A 19756-nucleotide genomic window follows, 5' to 3' on the forward strand; every position below is an offset into this window, starting at 1 on the left:
GCACTGCAAGGGACAGGACACTGATCCCCCCACAAGGTGGTGGCAGAGTTGGACAGACATACAAGGAATCGTTTTTCCTTTTAGTAACTGAGTTACAATGAAAGTCGCTCACTCGTGTCCAACTCTTTGAGACCCCATGGACTATACAGTCCATGGAATTCTCCAGGCCAGAATACTGGAGTGGGTAGCCTTTCCTTTCCCCAAGGGATCTTCCCAACCCAGGGATTGAACCCAGGTCTCCTCATTGCAGGCGGATTCTTTACCAGCTGAGCCACAAGGGAAGCCCAAGAATACTGGAGTGCGTAGCCTTTCCTTTCTCCAGGGGATCTTCCCGACCCAGGAATCGAACCGGGGTCTCCTACATTGCAGGCAGATTCTTTACCAGCTGAACCGCAAGGGAAGCCCTTAGTAACTAAAGTATGTGTTAAAACTAGTATACAACTAAATCAAATAGAACTATTTTAAAGAAATAATTTGGAGGGTTAAGCAAACTATGACCTATTTTAGGCCTATAGAACTAAAATAACCTTATGTGTGCGATCACCTCTTTTAATGCAACACCGTACAAACCACATGCAAACACTATCCCAATCTACACGCCTTCTCTCTATGGGTTTTCCTCCTTGACAAAGTTGAGAACACAAAGCATTCCTTACACTTGCCGCCAAAGAACTCCCTGAAGGTGTGTGTATCTCGCCTTAACTGATGGACTTAAACTTGATCCACTGGTTTGCACCCCGGACTTCAAAAGGTGGGTCGTTGCAGTAGATGTGATAGCCGAGCTCTTCCAAAGGCGGTTCCGGATCAGCAGTAGCGAACTGAGCAGCATTCTCAATTTCTTTTCTCACTTCCATATCAATTTCCTAAAAATCAGATTACAGTTCAAGAGATTTGTTTGAAGACACACCTCTTAGGTACCAAGTAGTTCAACTCTTCTACTAGTACTAGAAGTGTACTTAAGGTGCTATTATGGTAAAAATAACAACGATCTAGAAAGAAATACTCTGAAGTAGAGACAGAAACATACACCCTGGTGAGGGAACATTTAAAAACCTCAAGTGTATTTACAGGAAAGAACTGTGCTATTGGAGTTTAAAAGCTTCATCAATATGACTGAGGAATGCCCTGTGAGAATACAGTGTGTACTTTCCCTTTTACTTACCGAGTTCACCTAAGAGTGGCAGCTTTTTGTGTAGAGAAAAACTGCTCAAAATTTGAGACAGACAACTGTGAAAACCCTTTGAGTAAGTGTGTGTACCTTTAATTCTTCAACACTGGCGAGATTGCTGTTCACCATCCTGTCCTTGAGGAGCATGATAGGGTCACTCTTACTTCTAACTTCCTGAATCTCTTCTCGGGTCCGGTAACTGGGGAGGGAACCAGAGTGACAAGTAAGAACAGTTCCAGTAGAGCAGATGGTCTCTGAAACACAGCATCACATCAATACTTAGATCTCCGTAGGAAGGGCAGAATTATACTTCAAAATACAAGAACGCATCCTAACATTCTGTAAGAGCTGCTCTGTCTAAACTCTACAGTGGCAATTCTCTGGGCTTCTCTGGCATTCTGACAACAGGAGCCCAGGTGCTGTCTGCTTCTTTAATCCAGATGTAGGGCATGAAGGTAGTGATGGAGGCTCTAAGTGGGTGAAGCCAGGGGAGATGGTTTTCTGGGGTGATAGCTGTAACCTTGGAGGCGGGAGAATGCTAACCCGGAAAAAAGTGTGCCTTTCCTTTCTCCTTTAAGACCCCAGAGCAGCATGGCTGGCAAAAACCTGGAGAGGAGGTTTTCCAATTCTTGAATGTATAGTTGATCCTTGTCCTACATTATCTGAAATAATACCAAAAGCAAAGGCTCTCCCATTGTTTTTTAAACAGCAGAATTACACAGAGTGCTTTTTCCCATAAAAGTCGTTCTTTATAACATTTTCCCTTAGACCTTCAGCCTACACTCTTAAAGACTTCTTACGGCTTACTTTATCTAAATCTACTCTTTAATTATGCCACACTCCAGGACTGCAGCATTTCATGCTGGAGTTAGGACTTTTGTCACTATTTTTTTTTTGACTCATCTATTTCAACACATGGGATATCCCTTCTGCTACTTGGTCTTGCACCATACCAGCCAGAAGAACATTTTCAAATGGAGGAATATGCCCTGGGAGCATCTGAGGCAATGCCTACAAAAGGTAAATGCTCCCAAGTATACTACTGTTAGCATCAGACCTGCTTTAGGTAACAATTCATCACAATTCCTTCCTACAATTGCTTTTTATTGGTACTCATGTTAACATGTACACAATGCATAGTGTAGAAGTTTCCAGAATGCTTTCTAGATTGGAACCAACTTATTATAAAGCACTGTTTTCAGGCTCAGGCTAAACTACTAAATCAGTGCATGAAGCCAACTGGTGTCTGGATTCAAAAGTACATTTTGAAATGTTCTTGCTTTTTCATGTAAGTAGTACCACTCTAAGCCCATCTACTTTGGACACCACACACTGTTTTTCCTTTACCCTACCTCACTCCAGGATCACTCATGCTGTGTCCATGGTAACGGTAAGTCTGCAGCTCCATCAGTATAGGCCCCTAAAACAGAACCCAGTGGAGGTTAGGTGAGACAATGGGCATAGCCTCAAATATACACCCTATCAACTACTCTGATCAGATCTGAGTTGGCAACAATTTCTTCTAAGTTGACTGATTCAGTTATCTCTTCTCATTTCTAATATCTATTTACAGCATCTTTCATCCTCCCTAGTTTTAAGAGGGACTTATTATCTCAGGGGTCTGCTTTCTGGGTTGTGGAACAGTGATTTAGGGAGAATATCCTCCCACCAGTTCAAATAGCAGGTAAGCCTCTTTTTAGGCCAATCTCACTGTTCCCTTCTCCCTCCACTGCTGTAACTGGAAAGGTCAAGATCCTTAGGACTAAAACAATAAGACTACATAATTTAAACATTAATCTATAGAAAACAAACTTATACTGAATGCCTATTATCTAAGCACAGTTCTGTGCTGGGCACTGTGGGAGTCCCTAATCTCTTCACTCAAGGGGCTTATCATTAAGGTGGGGTGGGGGGGGGTGTGGAGGCACATAATGAACCAAAAGGCAAAATAGATTGTCACAACAAAGACAGAGGCAGAATGCTGAGGGAACACTGGAAGAAACGATTTACCCCAAATGGGGGAAACATGGAATGTTTCCTAGGATGTGAGCTACCAAGACCATGTTATTTATAAAGGGACCCAACTGACTCAAGTGGATCCTGCTTCTATCTTATACACCTCAATTAGCAGCTACCCCTAAATTGCCACAATGGACACAGGAGGCACTTCTTCCAACTTTAAGACGCATATATGCCATTAGAAATCTCTAGCTTAGAGGCCAAAAAAAATCTTACCTTTCCAGATCTACAATAGGCAGCTGCAAATTTTGTGGCCTCCCGGACACACAGGATATCCATTCCATCTACCTGCCAATAAGTAGGAAAGATTTCAACACAACATTGTAAATCAACTATACTTCATAGAAGTTCAAAGATAAAAAGGGGAGAGCTTAACTCCAACTGCCTAAAATAGTTTTCTTTTCCTATGACCTGTTCATCCACTTAAGAAAATAGAACGCTTCCTTTGATGTGAGCCATCGGGCCAAGAGTGCCGCCCCAGCTGTACCACAGGTGTCCTTACCCTCAGCCCAGGAATAAAGTCACCTCTCTTGTAGTAATCAGTGCTGGCTGCTGCTCTCTCCACAGATGTTGCCATCCCATAGCAGTTATTCTCACAGATGAAAATACAAGGCAATTTCCACAAAGCTGCCATATTGTAAGCTTCGAATATCTGACCCTGGAAGTACAAATAAAAAGTTCAAGTGGTTTCATTGTGCTGTCTTTCTTTCAACTTCATCATCCCCCAAAGCCACTGCTCTACCCAGCAAGAGAAAGCTCTCAGAAGAGATGCCTCACCTACAACCCAGATTCTGAGGCAAAGAAGTGTGTGTGTGTGTGAGGAGGGTGGTGCAGCAAACTCATCTTGTTTTGCACCTAAGGAAGTGACAAACCAAATACTTCTACTTGCTTCTGTGGCTTGCTCAAGGACATGTTTCATATAATAACAATGTATCTTGCTCAAGGACATGTTTCTCCTTGTAACAGGAACTTTCTACTAATCTTATGTGGGAGTGGGGCTGGTGAAAGTGAAGGTGGCTCAGTCCTGTCCAACTCTTTGCAACCCCGCGAACTGTAGCCCACCAGGCTCCTCCAACCATGGAATTCTCCAGGCAACGTATTAAAAAGCAGAAACATTACTTTGCTGACAAAGGTCCATCTAGTCAAAGCTATGGTTTTTCCTGTAGTCATGTATGGATGTGAGAACTGGACCAAAAAGAAGTCTGAGTGCCAAAGAACTGAGGCTTTTGAACTATGGTGTTGGAGAAGACTCTTGAGAGTCCCTTGGACTGCAAGGAGATCAAACCAGTCCATCCTAAAGGAATTCAGTCCTGGGTGTTCATTGGAAGGACAGACGCTGAGGCTGAAGCTCCAATACTTTGGCCACCTGATGCAAAGAGCTGACTCATTAGAAAAGGCCCTGATGCTGGGAAAGACTGAAGGCAGGAGAAGAAGGGGATGGCACAGGATGAGACGGTTGGATGGCATCACTGTCTCAGTGGACATGAGTTTGAGTAAGCTCCAGGAGTTGGTGATGGACAGGGAGGCCTGGCGTGCTGCAGTCCATGGGGTCACAAAGAGTCAGACAGACTGAGTGACTAAACAACAACAACAACAATGTATTTCCATTATAAAAGGTGTTATGTAGGGCTGAGGGTCTGAAGTGGTTAGGAAAGGCTGAGGAAAAGCCTTTCAGATGTGATCTGCTAGCTGAGCTGTTCTGGGTAACCAGCTGAGCTGAGGCAATTAGAGGGCATGCCCGAGGCAGTCCTAGGTCACATCACAGATGCTTTTGAGAAATGGAAATGAGATTGGCAGTAGATCATCCTGGCCCTTTTAAATTCACTGAAGATTTAGACATTTGTCTGAAGAACACTGAGAAGCCAAAGAAGGATATTACCTTTAGCTTTGCATTTTGTATATATGGCAGATAGGTGTATGTACTCATGGCATGACTCCAAGGGAAAGTCATTGAAAGAAGACCCATAGTGTTTTCTTGGAAGCATGGGTTCCCTGAAATATGGTAAAATGTGTGAATAATGGAGGGCTGGAAGGACTGATGCTGAAGCTGAAACCCCAATACTTTGGTTACCTCATGGGAAGAACTGACTCATTGGAAAAGACCCTGATGCTGGGAAAGATTGAGGGCAGGAAGAGAAGGGGACGACAGAGGATGAGATGGTTGGATGGCATCACTGACTCGATGGACATGAGTTTAAGCAAGCGCCTGGAGTTGGTGATGGACAGGGAGGCCTGGCGTGCTGCAGCCCATGGGGTCACAAAGAGTCAGACACGACTGAGTGACTGAACTGATTGATGATCATCTCTTTCTTATAGCCAATGTAGAAATGTTAAAAAAAAAAAAGAATTATAAACTCTTCCCTATTGAAATGTGGGTGTGCTCCAGTTGAAGAGAATTTCAGGATGAAATGCTGGGATCACCAGACCTGTACTTCAACCATGGCGATGCCTTTGACATATTCTGTATGGCCTGATAAGAGTAGGGCAAGCCTTTTCTTCCATCTGCGGTTGTATGGGTTGGTTTTCACTAAACCATGTATTGCATCACATGGAACATTCTTTAAGTCTAGCTGCGTTTTCCCATCACGCAGACCATGTCTGATTAGTGTGACCTTAAGTTTGTTGTTGTTCAGTCGCCAAGTCATGTCCAACTCTTTGCAACCCCATGGACTGCAGCACGCCAGGTTTCCCTGTCCTTCCGTATCTCCTGGAGTTTGCTCAGATTCATGTCCATTGAGTCAGTGAAGCCATACAACCATCTCATTCTCTGTTGCCCACTTCTCCTCCTGCCCTCTATCTTTCCCACCATTAGGGTCTTTCCCAGTGACTCAGTTCTTTGCATCAGGTGGCCAACATTTTGGAGCTTTGGCTTCAGCATCAGTCCTTCAAATGAAGAATATTCAGAGTTGATTTCCTTTAGGATTGACTGGTTTGATCTTGCTGTCCAAGGGACTCTCAAGAGTCTTCACCAGCACCACAATTCAAAAGCATGAATTCTTTGGTGCTCCAACTCTCACATCCATACATGACTTCTGGAAAAACCATAGGTTTGAGTAGATGGACCTTTGTTGGCAAAGTAAGGTCTCTGGTTTTTAATATGGTATGTAGGTTTGTCATCCCCTTCATGTCTAGGTTTGCCACAGCATTGTCATGGCAAAGGGGCTTGCATAACTCAATGACGCTATGAGCCATGTGGTGCAGGACCACGCAAGACAGACAGCTCGTAGTGGAGAGTTCTGACAAAACGTGGTCCACTGGAGGAGGGGATGGCAAACCACTCCAGTATTCTTGCTGTGAGAACACCATGACAGTATGATAAAAGATATGACACTGGAAGATGAGCACCCCAGGTTGGAAGGTGTCCAACATGCTGCTGAGGAAGAGTAGAGGGAAATTACTAATAGCTCCAGAAAGGATGAAGCGGCTGGGCCAAAGCAGAAATGACACTCAGCTGTGGATGTGTTTGGTGGTGAAGGCAAAATCCAGTGCTGGAAAGAACAATGTTACATAGGAACCTGGAATGTTAGGTCCATGAATCGAGGTAAATTGGACATGGTCAAGCAAGAAATGGCAAGGCTGAACAGCTTAGGAATCAGTGAACTAAAATGCACAGGAATGGGAAATTTTAATTCAGATGACCATTATGTATACTAGAGTCAAGAATCCTTTAGAAGAAATAGAGTAGCCCTCCTAGTCAACAGGAGAGTCTAAAATGCAGTACTTGGGTGCAATCTCAAAAACAACAGAGGGATCTCGGTTCATTTCCAAGGCAAACCATTCAACATCACAGTAATCCAAGTCAATGCCTCAACTACAGATGCCAAAGAAACTGAAGTTGATCAGTTCCATGAAGACCTATGAGACATTCTATAGTTAGCATCAAAAAAATGTCCATTTCATCATAGGGGACTGGAATGCAAGAGTAGGAAGTCAAAAGATACCTGGAGTAACAGGCAAGTTTGGCCTTGGAGTACAAAATGAAGCAGGGCAAAGGCTAACAGAGTTTTGCCAAGAGAACACACTGGTCATAGCAAACACCCTCTTCCAACAACATAAGAGACGACTCTACACATGAACATCACCAGGTGGTCAATATCAAAACCAGATTGATTATATTCTTTGCAGCCAAAGATGGAGATGCTTTATACGGTGAGTAAAAACAAGATGAGGAGCTGACTGTGGCTCAGATCAACAGCTCCTTATTGCAACATGCAGCCTTAAACTGAAGAAAGTAGGGAAAACCACTAGGCCATTCAGGTACGAACTAAATCTAATCCCTCATGATTACACAGTGGAGGTGACAAAGAGATTCAAGAGATTAGATCTGCTAGACAGACTGCCTGAAGAACATCTCAAAGAAAAAGAAATGCAAGAAGGCAAAGTGGTTGTCTGAGGAAGCCTTACACATAGCTGAGGAAAAAAGAGAAGCATAAAGCAAGGGAGAAAGGGAAAGATATACCCAACTGAATGCAGATTTCCAGAGAACAGCAAGGAGAGATAAGAATACTTTCCTCAGTGAAGAGTGCAAAGAAATAGAGGGAAACAATAGAGTGGGAAAGACTAGAGATCTCGTCAAGAAAATTAGAGATACCAAGGGAACATTTCATGCAAGGATGGGCACAATAAAGGACAGAAACGGTAAGGACCTAACAGCAGCAGAAGAGATTAAGAAGAGGCGGCAAGGATACCGACGAGAACTGTACAAAAAAGTTTTTAATGAGCTGGATAACCATGATGCGTGTGGTCACTCACCTACAGCCAGACATCCTGCAGTGTGAGGTCAAGTGGGCCTTAGGAAGCCTTACTACAGACAAAGCTGGTGGAGGTGATGGAATTCCAGTTGAGCTAGTTAGAATCCTAAAAGTTGATGTTGTGAAATTGCTGCACTCAACATGTCAGCAAATTTGGAAAACTCAGCAGTGGCCACAGGACTGGAAAAGGTCAGTTTTCATTCTAATCCCAAAGAAGAGCAATGCCAAAGAATGTTCAGACTCCCATACAACAGTGCTCATTTCACATGGTAGTAAGGTTATGTTCAAGATCCTTCAAGCTAGGATTCAACAGTATGTGAACCAAGAACTTTCAGATGTTCAACACTGGGTTTAGAAAAGGCAGAAGAACCAGAGATCAAATTGCCAACATTTGCTGAATCATAGAGAAAGCAAGGACATTCCAGAAAAAAATCTACTTCTGCTTCATTGACTATGCTAACACCTTTGACTGTATGGATCACAATAAACCACGGACATTTCTTAAAGAGATGGGAATACCAGACCACCTTACCTGTCTCCTGAGAAAGTTGGATGCAGGTCAAGAAGCAACAGTTAGAATCTTACATGGAACAACGGACTGCTTCCAAATTGGGAAAGAAGTACAACAAGGCTGTATACTGTCACCCTGCTTATTTAATTTCTATGCAGAGTACATCATGTGAAATGCTGGGCTGGATGAATCACAAGCTGGAATCAAGACTCGGGGGAGAAATATCAACAAACTCAGATATGCAGATGATACCACTCTAACAGCAGAAGGTGAAGAGGAACTAAAGAGCCTCTTGATGAGGGTCAAAGAGGACAGTGAAAAGTTGGCTTGAAACTCAACATTCAAGAAACTAAGATAATGGCATCCAGTCTTATCACTTCATGGCAAATAGATGGGGAAAAAGTGGAAACAGTGGCTGACTATTTTGGGGGACTCCAAAATCACTGCAGATGGTGACTGCAGCCATGAAGTTGAAAAACACTTGTTCCTTTGGAGAAAAGGTACGACAAACCTAGACAGTGTATTAAAAAGCAAATACATCACTTTACTGACAAAGGTCTATATGGTCAAAGCTATGGTTTTTCCAGTAGTAGTCATGTATGGATATATGAGTTGAGCCATAAAGAAGGCTGTAATGAAAGTGAAGTTACTCAGTCGTGTCCAACTCTGCAGCCCCATGGACTGCAGCCCACCAGGCTCCTCCATCCGTGGAATTTTCCAGGCAAGAGTACTGGAGTGGGTTGCCATTTCCTTCTCCAGGGGATCTTCCTGACCCAGGGATTGAACCTGGGTCTCCAGCATTGCAGGCAGATGCTTTTACCATCTGAGCCACCAGGGAAGCCCTAAAAGAAGGCTGAGAGCCAAAGAATTGATGCTTTCAAATTGTGCTGTAGAAGACTTGAGAGTCCCTTGGACAGCAAAGAGATCAAACCAGTCAATCCTAAAGGAAACCAACCCTGAATATTCATTGGAAGGACTGATGCCGAAGCTGAAGCTCCAACACTTTGGACACCTGATGTGAAGAACAGACTCATTGGAAAAGACCTTTACGCTGGGAAAGATTGACGGCAGGAGGAGAAGGGGGTGGCAGAGAATGAGATGGTTAGTTAGCATCACCAACTCAATGGACATGCATCTGAGCCAACTTCAGGAGATGGTGAAGGACAGGGAAGCCTGGTGTGCTGCAGTCCATGGGGTCACAAAGAGCTTGACACAACTTAACCACTGAACAACAACAACAATAAAGTTCATCATAGCTTTAAATTACCACCAGTCATTTTGTGTTGCTGATTTCCAAATAGAAGCAGCCTTTGGAAACCTAATAAGAGGCTTGTGGAGAGACAGCATAGCATCTGGACTCTCAATCAATCTGTCTGATCTCAAATCCTGCAATCTGGGGAGGTTGCCTAACCTCTGAGTGCCTGGGCTTTCTCATCATTAAAAGCAATGGGGTGAAAACATTCATCTATTGGGGCCCTTGTGAAACTTATATAGATTCACATTTGTCAAGCACTTAGAAGAGTGCCTGATCCATAACGAGCAGCATACAAGAATTTGGTTGGCTGTCAGGAAGCATTTAACAGGAGGCTTCCTGTGTGCTGTTTTGGATCTGTCAGGAATCCTCTTTTCCTTATTAATTCCTGAATATTCAGGAATTAAGAGGAGAGGCATGACTTTCCCGGGGCTGAGGAATCCAGGCATGTCCTTCGTTAGTCTTTCAATACAGTGATACGTACCCTCTTCCTTCTTATGAACCATACAGTAAAAAGTGATTGTTTACAACTCTCTCTCTTTAATAGGGATCACCTTATGTTTTGTAAGTCTGGAATTTTAATCTTTATCTTTGCTGAGAATAACTACCTTGTAAGACAGTATATATGTCCACACCATGTTGATTAAAACACCTTTGCTCCACCACAGCGTGGGTCCTTGTGTCTTTCTTTCTTTCTCTCTTTCTCTCTGTCTCTGTCTGTCTCTCTCTCTCTATTTCTCTATTTCTGGCTGATTCCCTGGAACATGAAAGCCAGCTGCATAACCCAGGGAATATTAGTCTCTCTCCTTCTTTCACTCTCTCATCGTTGACTCCGGACCACCAGGTTCCAGTCCAATAAAGGACCAACAGCTGGCATGCAAATCTTTGAACTTCTTGGCACCTCGTTGTCCTCATTAGTTAAGTAACTTCTAGAAACTTCTCTGCTAGGTACACTTTGAGAATGAATCAGTTGGGTATTCGGCAGGTTTTAGAGGTGACTACTATCTTCACAGTCAATAGTTAACTATTGTTTGGGGGCTAGCAACAAGAGCTACTACATAAACAGAGAGAACCTGTGTCAGTATAGTGCTTAGCCAAAGATCATTAATTAAACAACCTGGTCAAACAAAGACAGATGTCCACTGACAGGTGGAATCGGGGTGCTCAGCGGCCTTTGACCTCATCCTGCAGCTCAGCTTCTTTCTGGTTGAGGTTCTCCATTCACAAAAATCCACCAGGCCTCAAATGGGACCTAATTAAACTTAAAAGCTGTTGCATAGCAAAGGAAATCATAAACAAAATGAAAAGATGACATACAGAATGGGAGAAAATATTTACAAATGAAGTAACCGAGAATGGATTCATCTCCAAAATATACAAACAGCTCATGCAGTCCAAAATTAAAAAAATTACAGACAATCCAATCAGAAAATGGGAGGAAGATCTACATAGACATTTCTCCAAAGAAGACATAACAGACGGCTAAGAGGGACATGAAAAGATGCTTGACATTACTAATAATGAGAGAAATGCAAATCAAAAACTACAATGAGATAGTACCTCACACTTGGCAGAATCGGCATCATCAAAAAAACCTACAAACAATAAATGCTGGAGAGGGTGTACAGAAAAGGGAACCCTCTTACACTATTGGTGGGAATGTAAATTTGTACAGCCACTATGGAAAATAGTATGGAGGTTCCTTATATGGGCTTCCCAGGTAGCTCTAGTGGTAAAGAACCTGCCTGCCAATGCAGGAGACATAAGAGACATGGATTTAATCCCTGGATCAGGAAGATCCCCTGGAATAGGGCATGGCAACCCACTCCAGTATTCTTGCCTGGAGAATCCCATGGACAGAGGAGCCTGGCAGGCTACAGTCCCTGGGATCGCAAAGAGTCAGACATGACTGAAGAGACCTGGTGCGCACACACACCGAGGTTCCTTCAAAAGCTAGAAATAGAGTGATCATATGATCCAGCAATCCCACTCCTGGGCACCTATCTGAGGAAAATCATAATTTGAAAAGACACGTTTACCCCAATGTTCACTGCAGCACTATTTACAATAGCCTACACATGGAAGCAACCTAAATGTCCGTCAATGCAGGAATGGGTAAGGAAGATGTGGGACATATATATACAATGGAATATTACTCAGCCATAAAAACAGAATGAGATAGTGCCATTTGCATCAACATGGATGGACCTAGAGCTTGTCATACTGAGTGAAGTCAGAGGAAGACAAACGTCATGTTATTCTGCTTATACGTGGAATCAAAAAAATAGTACAAATGAACCTACAACAAAACAGAAATAGAGTCACAGCTATAGAAAACAAACTTATGGTTACTAAAGGGGAAAGCTGGGGGAGGAGGAGGGGGAAGATAAAACGGGAGCCTGGGATTGACATACACACTAATATGTATAAAACAGATGACAAACAAGGACATACTTTATAGCAAAGGGAACTCAACGTTCGATATTCTGCAATGACCTCTGTGGGAAAATAATCTGAAGAAGAGTGGATCTATGTATATGTTTAACTGAGTCACTTGGCTGTACAGCAGAAACTAGAAATTGTAAATCAACAATACTCCAATAAAAAATGCATTTCAAAAAACCCACCAGGCTTCACCAACTGTCTGCACAACTGGCTTAACCATCAATAAACCTTGCCAATCTTAAGCAACTTGCCAGCCTTTAAGAAACCAAAATTGGAATTTATCAAACACATGGGGAGGCAGTTAGGGACTTTACCAAATAGCCATCATGGAATTCTTTTATAAAGCATTTTTGCATCATTTTACAACTAGCACTTTTCGTATTACAAAAGAAAACATGTTCTATATAGAAATTCTAGAAACTAAAGATAAATCAAAATTTAAAAGGTAAAAATATTCTCTAACCATACAGGGCCACAAAAAGTGCTGTTAATGTCAGTGTATGATCCGCCAGCAACATACTTTTGTCACACGTTTACACATTTTATAAATTTCTATGAATGAAGTCAGAAGGTACCTATTAGTTTGTAACCCACTCTCATGGATAAGTACAGATTTTTAACAACCTGATTTTTAACTCCTAATAGTCCACTGTAGCTGTAATTTATTCCACTGATCCCTCATTGTTGCCCAATTGGATGATTTTCTGTTTTTACAATTATAAACAACGCTTCAGTATATTGTAACTATCACCTCATCCAAATTATTACTATCATTTTTAAGGACCAAATTTCTTGAGGTGAAGTTTCTGGGTCCAACAACATGCAAACATTTCAGGGATCTGATTCATAATCCTACTTTGCCCCTTAGGAAGCATTAGATTCATTCTCAGAAATACACTTGGGGCCAAAAAAGAACATTACATCTAGTTTTTAAAAAGATTTTTAGGAGAAGGAAATGGCAGTCCACTCCAGTATTCTTGCCTGGAAAATTCCACAGACACAGGAGCCTGGTGGGTTACAAACCATGGGGCCACACACCAGAGCACGCACGTCTCTGGGGGGAGATGGGTTGGCAGCAACAAACAGGTAGAAATTTTAAAAAAGGATTTCTAGATATTTCAATATTTTGTTGACTCCAAGGGTGAATGCTGTTTCCCTGCCACCCTAACAGACAACACGACACATGTGCACCCTAGCCCGCCTGGGCCCCATGTTGCTGCATCTGCCAGAAGACTATGGTCCTTGGCCCGTCTTGAGCCTACAAGTACATTCCTTAGTCTCTCCTCTCTTGCCTTTGCTCCTCTCTTTCCAGTGATTCTCAATGGGAGCTGCACTGTCCTCTCTGGCTCACAGTGGGCATCTCTGTGGGTGAGGGTTTGCTGCGACAGTGATGTGGGGGTACCCTTGAACTTAGACTGCTGACACCCTGTGCAATGGCAACGTTGTCTACTTCTCACATGACTCTCAAATGTTCCTCTGGACATTTATGTAGGTGGAATCCTGCATCTAAAACCTGCGTGCAATATCTGGACTTAGATCCTATCGCCATTCCACAGAAAAATAAAAAATAGCTTTTGAACGAACTTTCCAGGAATACAAAAGTATCTAGTAAGTAAATTTGAGGGCTGTGTTGATAACTTGCTTTTTTCCAGGTTGTTCATGAGTTGTTTACCACTGCAGAAAAGTCCTATCACCAGCGGCAATGCTGCGAGTGGTATTCAAGCCCCTGATTTAACACCCCACTTTGGTCTCTACCCGCAGGTGCCGCAGTCACAGCGATCAGGAGCAAACATCCAACCACTCCGTCGTGACTCTAATGTAGTTGCTCAAGCATACATAGTTGATAACACACTGTTCTGATTTCTTGGTTGCATTATAGTCTTTAAAAAATCTAAAAATTACGTGTGAAGTTAGGTATTATTACCTGTGAATTACACTTAAGGATTCTAAAGAGGATGCTTAAAAAACTGTTGTTTTAAAAAGCTGGCAATGGTAGGCTTGAGAGCAACTTGCTGGCGACCCCTAGTGGCGTACTCGAGCAACGCTTCACAGCCAGCGGCTCCTTTAAAAGCTTTTGGCTCCAAAATGTGGTTAAGGAAATGATCCCTTTGTCACCCCCACCCCCGACCCGCCCAGACTCAAACAGGGCTGGTTCCTGTTAGTGAGCTGGTGCCTGAGCAGGGGGGATAGAGCGGAAAGTGGGGAGGCGGGGGGGACAGTCAGAGGCAAGGGAAAGAATGCCAACCCCCAAATGTTCCAGGTATTTGTTCGTACCTAGAAAATTTCAGCATGTCACATCTCCTTATTTTTTCTGTCTTACCTGCTGGTGTCTCCCAGCTGTTTTACTCCATTAATGGCAGAGTCCCAACGTGTACTTTCGACTCCTGCTTTTCTCAAGCCAGTGGTCCTTTCATTCAATGCCCCAGCCTCCCTCCTAGGACTTGGCGGTCCTGCCCCAAGGGCTTCACATCCGGGACTTCTGGGCGGGGCTGACTTGGAGTCTCCCAGGTGATGCTGACGCGGCTTGATGGGGGAGAAGTTCAAACACTTTAAATCCTTGTCTATGTGAGCTGTATTCAGCCGTCTCACGTTATGAGACCACGACGCTCTGAGAAGTTTCCAAAGTGCCTGGATTTCAAGGACGTTGGCACTTTTCTAAAGGCAACAGAGCACAGTGCAGGACCATCTCACCGAAGGGTCCCCGTGAATCCTTCCCTGGGGGTGGCTCACTCCCCATGGGGAGGCAAGGTTTCCCAGATCTCAGCGTTTGCCCCAGATGAGCCTCCGTGCCTTAAATAGGAGAGTTCACTGGGAAAAGCTATTTGCTCCTTTTGGCAGCTTGGAGGCCTCTGCTCCGAAAGAATAGTGTCTTTTGGCAGCCCAAGTAGGTGTCTTTTCAGAGAGAAAAACTCGAGTCTCAAAGGGCCAGAGTACTTTGGTTTTCATCGTTCTTCTTGGACTTGTTCCTTGTAATCATTTTGAAAATTAAATCCTCCTGTGCTTTCTGGAAAATGAATGAATAAGAGAGAATGAGGAAGAACAAGAAAGTGGAGGGAAGACAGAAAGGCACGGAAAGAAAGGGAACGAGAAGGCAGGGGTCGGTCTAGGTTGGGAGGTCTGGCTGGCAAGGGGAGAAAACGGTGAATTCTTCTGGAGAGAAGAATACTGAAGGAGGGGCAAGGCAGAGGACTTGGAGAGAGCACAGGGCAACCAGACTTCCCTTCCCTTCCCACCAGAGGACGGCATCACCGTGATGTGCCTGGCTCCCTAGGCGGCCGCCCCGCAGCATGGAGTCTGCAGAGGCGGGTGCAGCGGCCCCCAGGCGCCACCCCCTGGCACTCACACCCTGGGGTCCTCCTCCCGCACCCTGGCAAGAAGCAGTGATCTGTCCCTGCTGAGACAGGGTCATAAAAGCACTAGGCTTTTTCCCATCTGCTGGGTCACACTGGCTCTGGGAGCAGCCAGCTGCCCCCCCAGCAGCCTTGCAGGGAGGCCCACGGGGTACCCACAGCCCAGCCGGGGACCTGGGGATGGCTCCTCCCGGCCGACATGACTGCGGCCTGGCCCACAATCTCACCAGAGACCCTGAGCCCCAATCCCCCAGCTCAGCTGCTTCTGGATTCCTGAGCCACAGGAGACACTAATGGCTTGTTGCGTGGCGCCAAGTTTTGTACTGAGACAGACAGCTGTCTTCTGCAGTGAAAGAGTGTGGGAACTGGGCACCCCACTGAGTGAGGCGCCTTCCCACTGACGTGTGCCCACCCTCCCCCTCAGCTGCTTGGCACGCTCTGACTCACATCTCCACGGGGCATCTTTTAGGGTAAGGACCATGATTCCCGGGGCCTAAATTGCACATTTTGGAGCTCGTTCTACGGTAGAGAAGTGCTTATCACACTCTTCATGTTGCAGCACAGGGAGAAAACAGTGCTCCTTACTCAGCTCATTGGAATCAACGGGCCAGGCAGCTGTCACAAACCTGGGCCTCCACAGGAGTGCCAGCCTGCAGCGAAGGCAAGCAGATCAGGCTATCTTGGCATCCCCGTAGCTCATCTGTGGCACCCCACTGGGTGCTCTGCGCTGGATGATCTTCAGAGGGCTTTGCAAGGCTTTCTCACGCCAGGTTCCTCATCTGGACCACAGAACACAGATGATGGCAGGGACTATCTTTTCCCTTCTGCCAGAGAGAATACAGAACTGCTATATTAGGCGTACAAGAGAGAAGTTAATTCACTACATACATGTTTGGGGATATCAGGGTTTAATCCTCACTGGAGCTGACAAAGGCTGGAGGATAGCTGGAATTGCAAATCAGTCCTGACATTTTCCAAAAGAATGGTATCTTGACACTTTAGAGTTAGCGGTAGCTTTAGTAATGGCTAGTTCGGGCCTCTTGTTCACAAATGAAAAAAGGCCGAGCAAGGTTAAGGAATTTGTCTGAGATAACACAGCTAGCTGGTGGCCTAGCTGAGACCAGAACTCAGAATTCCCAACTTTTAGCCTACATTCCCATGTGTTAAGACTTTTAATAAAGAGTGAGTAAATAAATGCATGAACAAAACCTTTCTGGTTTCCAGGATTTATACTGTCTGCAATTTACTTTCACAGAATCCAATGTAAATGAAGTGGTATAGATGTCTATAAATTAACGCTAGTCTTTTCTACCAGAGGGGCAGTCAGTTAACCTGTGATGCACCCTAATCAGGGAGCCATGCTGCAGGTTAGCTCGTTAACATCAGAAGAACCCTGATGGGAATTCCATATTGTAGAGGACCTGCAAAGATCCCATCTCCATCTGCACCAGAGCCTTTTAGTTCACCCAACAAATATAAGGAAAACTTTTTAATTGGTGAAATGGGTGGTGTTCAAAACATGTGACTGGCTACAAAGATAATGAGGGACTCACTCCTTGCCTGCACATAGGATAAGCATCTGACAAGTCAGAGGGATAAGAGCTCTGGAACAGTGGTCCATGTTCATCTCTTACGGAGACTCTGTTGTCTCTGCCTTGATTTAACGCTTCAGGGAGAAGCCTGTCATGGTGCCTGAAAGGACAGAGCAGGCCCTTGGCTGCTTCTAGGCACAGGCTGTAGGGCAGGGTTTGTGCTTGCATGTGAATAAATGATTTTGACAGATTTCTGTCTGCAGCTTCTTTCATTGTAGCATGATAGTGAAGCTGCAGACAAGGAAACTAAGTGTCCTATTTAAACTGTGGAAAGCTGCCATATTTATCCTAACAACCTGGCAATGCTGAAGGCCCATGTTTGTTCATTCACCCAACAGATATGTAGGGAGAGCCTGTGGTACTGGACTGAGGGACACAGAAAACAAACAGAATTCATTGCACATTGTCATGTGGCTTAGGTAAGTTTGCAGAAACCGATATCAAAAGCAACTGGTAGATCTAATCAACAGGTATCCTAAGTTCTTTGGAAAGATTCAGAAGAGCAAAGGTTTCCAATCCTTACAGCTCTTTGGAACTGAAACAATTCTAGAAATTATACAGGAAAAAAAAATTCTCAGTTATGTGTGAAACTAAGATTTAAGGAGTAGGTAGTTCAGCAGTTCTCAAAGGGCAGTCTCAGATAATTAGCATCAGCATAAACTGGAAAGCTTATTGGAAATGCAAATCCCACACCCTATCCCAAACCTACTGAATAAGAAACTCGGGGGATGAGGACATGAAATTTTTGTTTTAAGAAATTCTCCAGGTGATTCAGATGTCTCAGTGGAGAACCACTAGTGTACTTTATAACACAGAACAATTCTACTAGGTGGAACTCTTTCACAGGAATATAAAAACTTTTTTTTCTGCAACTGCTGGGTAATCCTGCAAGGGACACTTTAACATAAGAAATTGAAAGCACATCTGTTATACAATTGCAGGAAAATTATACTGGGTGGCATCCTAACCTGAGTAATGAGCAACTTGTTTTGCAATTATATGGTATTTCCACCCCATGGTGATCTGGGGTGCCACCTGGTGGAATTATCATCCAACTGCAGAACACATTTTTCTTTCCTATTACAGGTTTCCCCCACTATCTGAAAGCAAAGTTCCTGTAAAACATTTTGTAAACAGAAATGGGGTAAAGAGAATCCCAGATTTCTAGAAGTTTCAATAATGCCACTTAACTGTAACAAAAGACCAACATCAATATAGTCAGTAATGGCTCTTTTTTTTCTTTTGTGAAAGCAAAAATTCTCTTCAGATTTCTTTAGATTACTGAAAATTAGGTATTATTTTCAATAGCATCTTTTATGAAAGACCTACTAACTAGGTCTTTCATAAAACACAATCGAGTAATAATAATTTTCAGAAAGCAGGCGATACCTGTAATAAGAAAAACAAGTTCTGTAATAAGAAAAACAGTAATTTCGTTAGGGGACACGCTAACCTGAGAAACATGAAAAATCTAATCTGCAATTGCATGGAAAAAATCGAGTGACATTCTAACCAGAATAACAAGAAAAACATATCTGTATACAAATACATGAAAACTCTACCTGGTGACACTCTTACCTGGTAAGTAAGAAAAATATTTGTTGCTCAGTCACTAAGTCATGTTCAACTCTTTGCAACTATGTAATAAAACCAATTGGCGGCACTATAACAAAGAAACGAAAACCACACATAATCCATTCTGCGGTTACACGAAAATTCCACAAGATGGCACGCTAACATAAGAAATAAAAAGGGGCCGCCCTGCAATTATATAAAAGTTCCACATGATGGCACTCTAACATAAGAAATGGAAAAAAAAAAAAAAAAAGCTGACCTGCGATTACAAAAAAAGTTCCACAAGATGGCAATCTAACATAAGAAATAGAAAATCTTGCAGTTGTAGTTCCAGGAAATTTTCAGTAGATGGTACTGCAACACGAGAAATTAGGGGGAAAAAAAAATGACTAAAAGGAAATATTGTGATAATCAACTTACAAGATTTATTTACTTAGTAAATTACAGTGTTAAACTTGAGTACATATTTTTTTCAAGTGGTTTTGGCAGATCTTAATTATAATGCTTAACTTTTGCATTTTATTTACTTGTTTGTATCTTCTTCCCACCATCAGCAGGTCCTCAAGAGCAGAGGACAACTGCCTAACTTTTCTACCACTCCAGAATCTCCTACAGTGGCTCATGCATAATGGGAATTCAGTCAATATTTATTAAATAGTGAAAAGAATGAATAAAACTGTGAGAGGCCAGTGACGAAGGAGGGAAGAAAACACGAATAAAAATCTAGATTATTTGAGCTCTGTTCTCAAGGCTTCTGTATCCTGCAGTTAGACAGGTAGGGTGGAAAGTAGGAGAAAACGTGATTGAGACAGAAATAACAATGTTGTTCATTTTAATGCCTTCCAAAGGTGAGATTTTTAAGTTAGTGAATTCAAAGATAAGAAAATTCAGGAAAGATTATGTGAAAGAATAAAATGCAGTGAGAAAACTATTTTTAAATAGGCTAACAGCCTATCAAAATGGTTTTGATTTGTGTTTCCAATGGCCATCAAAACTGTTTCAGTCACTTAAATGCCCTGGATGTTGGTTTTTGAATTAAATGTTGGTGTTATTCACCCAGAGGAGCCTGGAAAAGTTGTTAGGGTCCAGCAGC

The 19756-nt window shown here is 43.2% G+C and overlaps 1 protein-coding gene across 1 annotated transcript; it reads right to left on the reverse strand.

The window, feature by feature from the left end:
• Positions 1-283: 283 nt before the first annotated feature.
• Positions 284-5628, reverse strand: LOC122690550 (pyruvate dehydrogenase E1 component subunit alpha, somatic form, mitochondrial-like). Its single transcript, XM_043897479.1, has 6 exons — positions 5614-5628; positions 3690-3845; positions 3404-3475; positions 2521-2588; positions 1259-1367; positions 284-863 (listed from the first exon to the last, which is right to left on the reverse strand). The coding sequence occupies exons 1-6, from the start codon at positions 5626-5628 to the stop codon at positions 699-701; spliced, it is 585 nt and encodes a 194-aa protein (XP_043753414.1). The 3' UTR covers positions 284-698.
• Between the last annotated feature and the right edge of the window lie 14128 nt (positions 5629-19756).

The sequence above is a fragment of the Cervus elaphus genome, chromosome X, assembly GCF_910594005.1.
Source record: "Cervus elaphus chromosome X, mCerEla1.1, whole genome shotgun sequence".
NCBI classification, from domain to species: Eukaryota; Metazoa; Chordata; class Mammalia; order Artiodactyla; family Cervidae; genus Cervus; species Cervus elaphus.

Coding starts and splice junctions, on each gene's coding strand:
- LOC122690550 (XM_043897479.1), bottom strand. Junction 2,589..3,403: donor CCTATTGTAGATCTGGAAAG/GTAAGATTTTTT, acceptor GTTCTGTTTTAG/GGGCCTATACTGATGGAGCT. Junction 864..1,258: donor CCAGTGTTGAAGAATTAAAG/GTACACACACTT, acceptor TCTGATTTTTAG/GAAATTGATATGGAAGTGAG.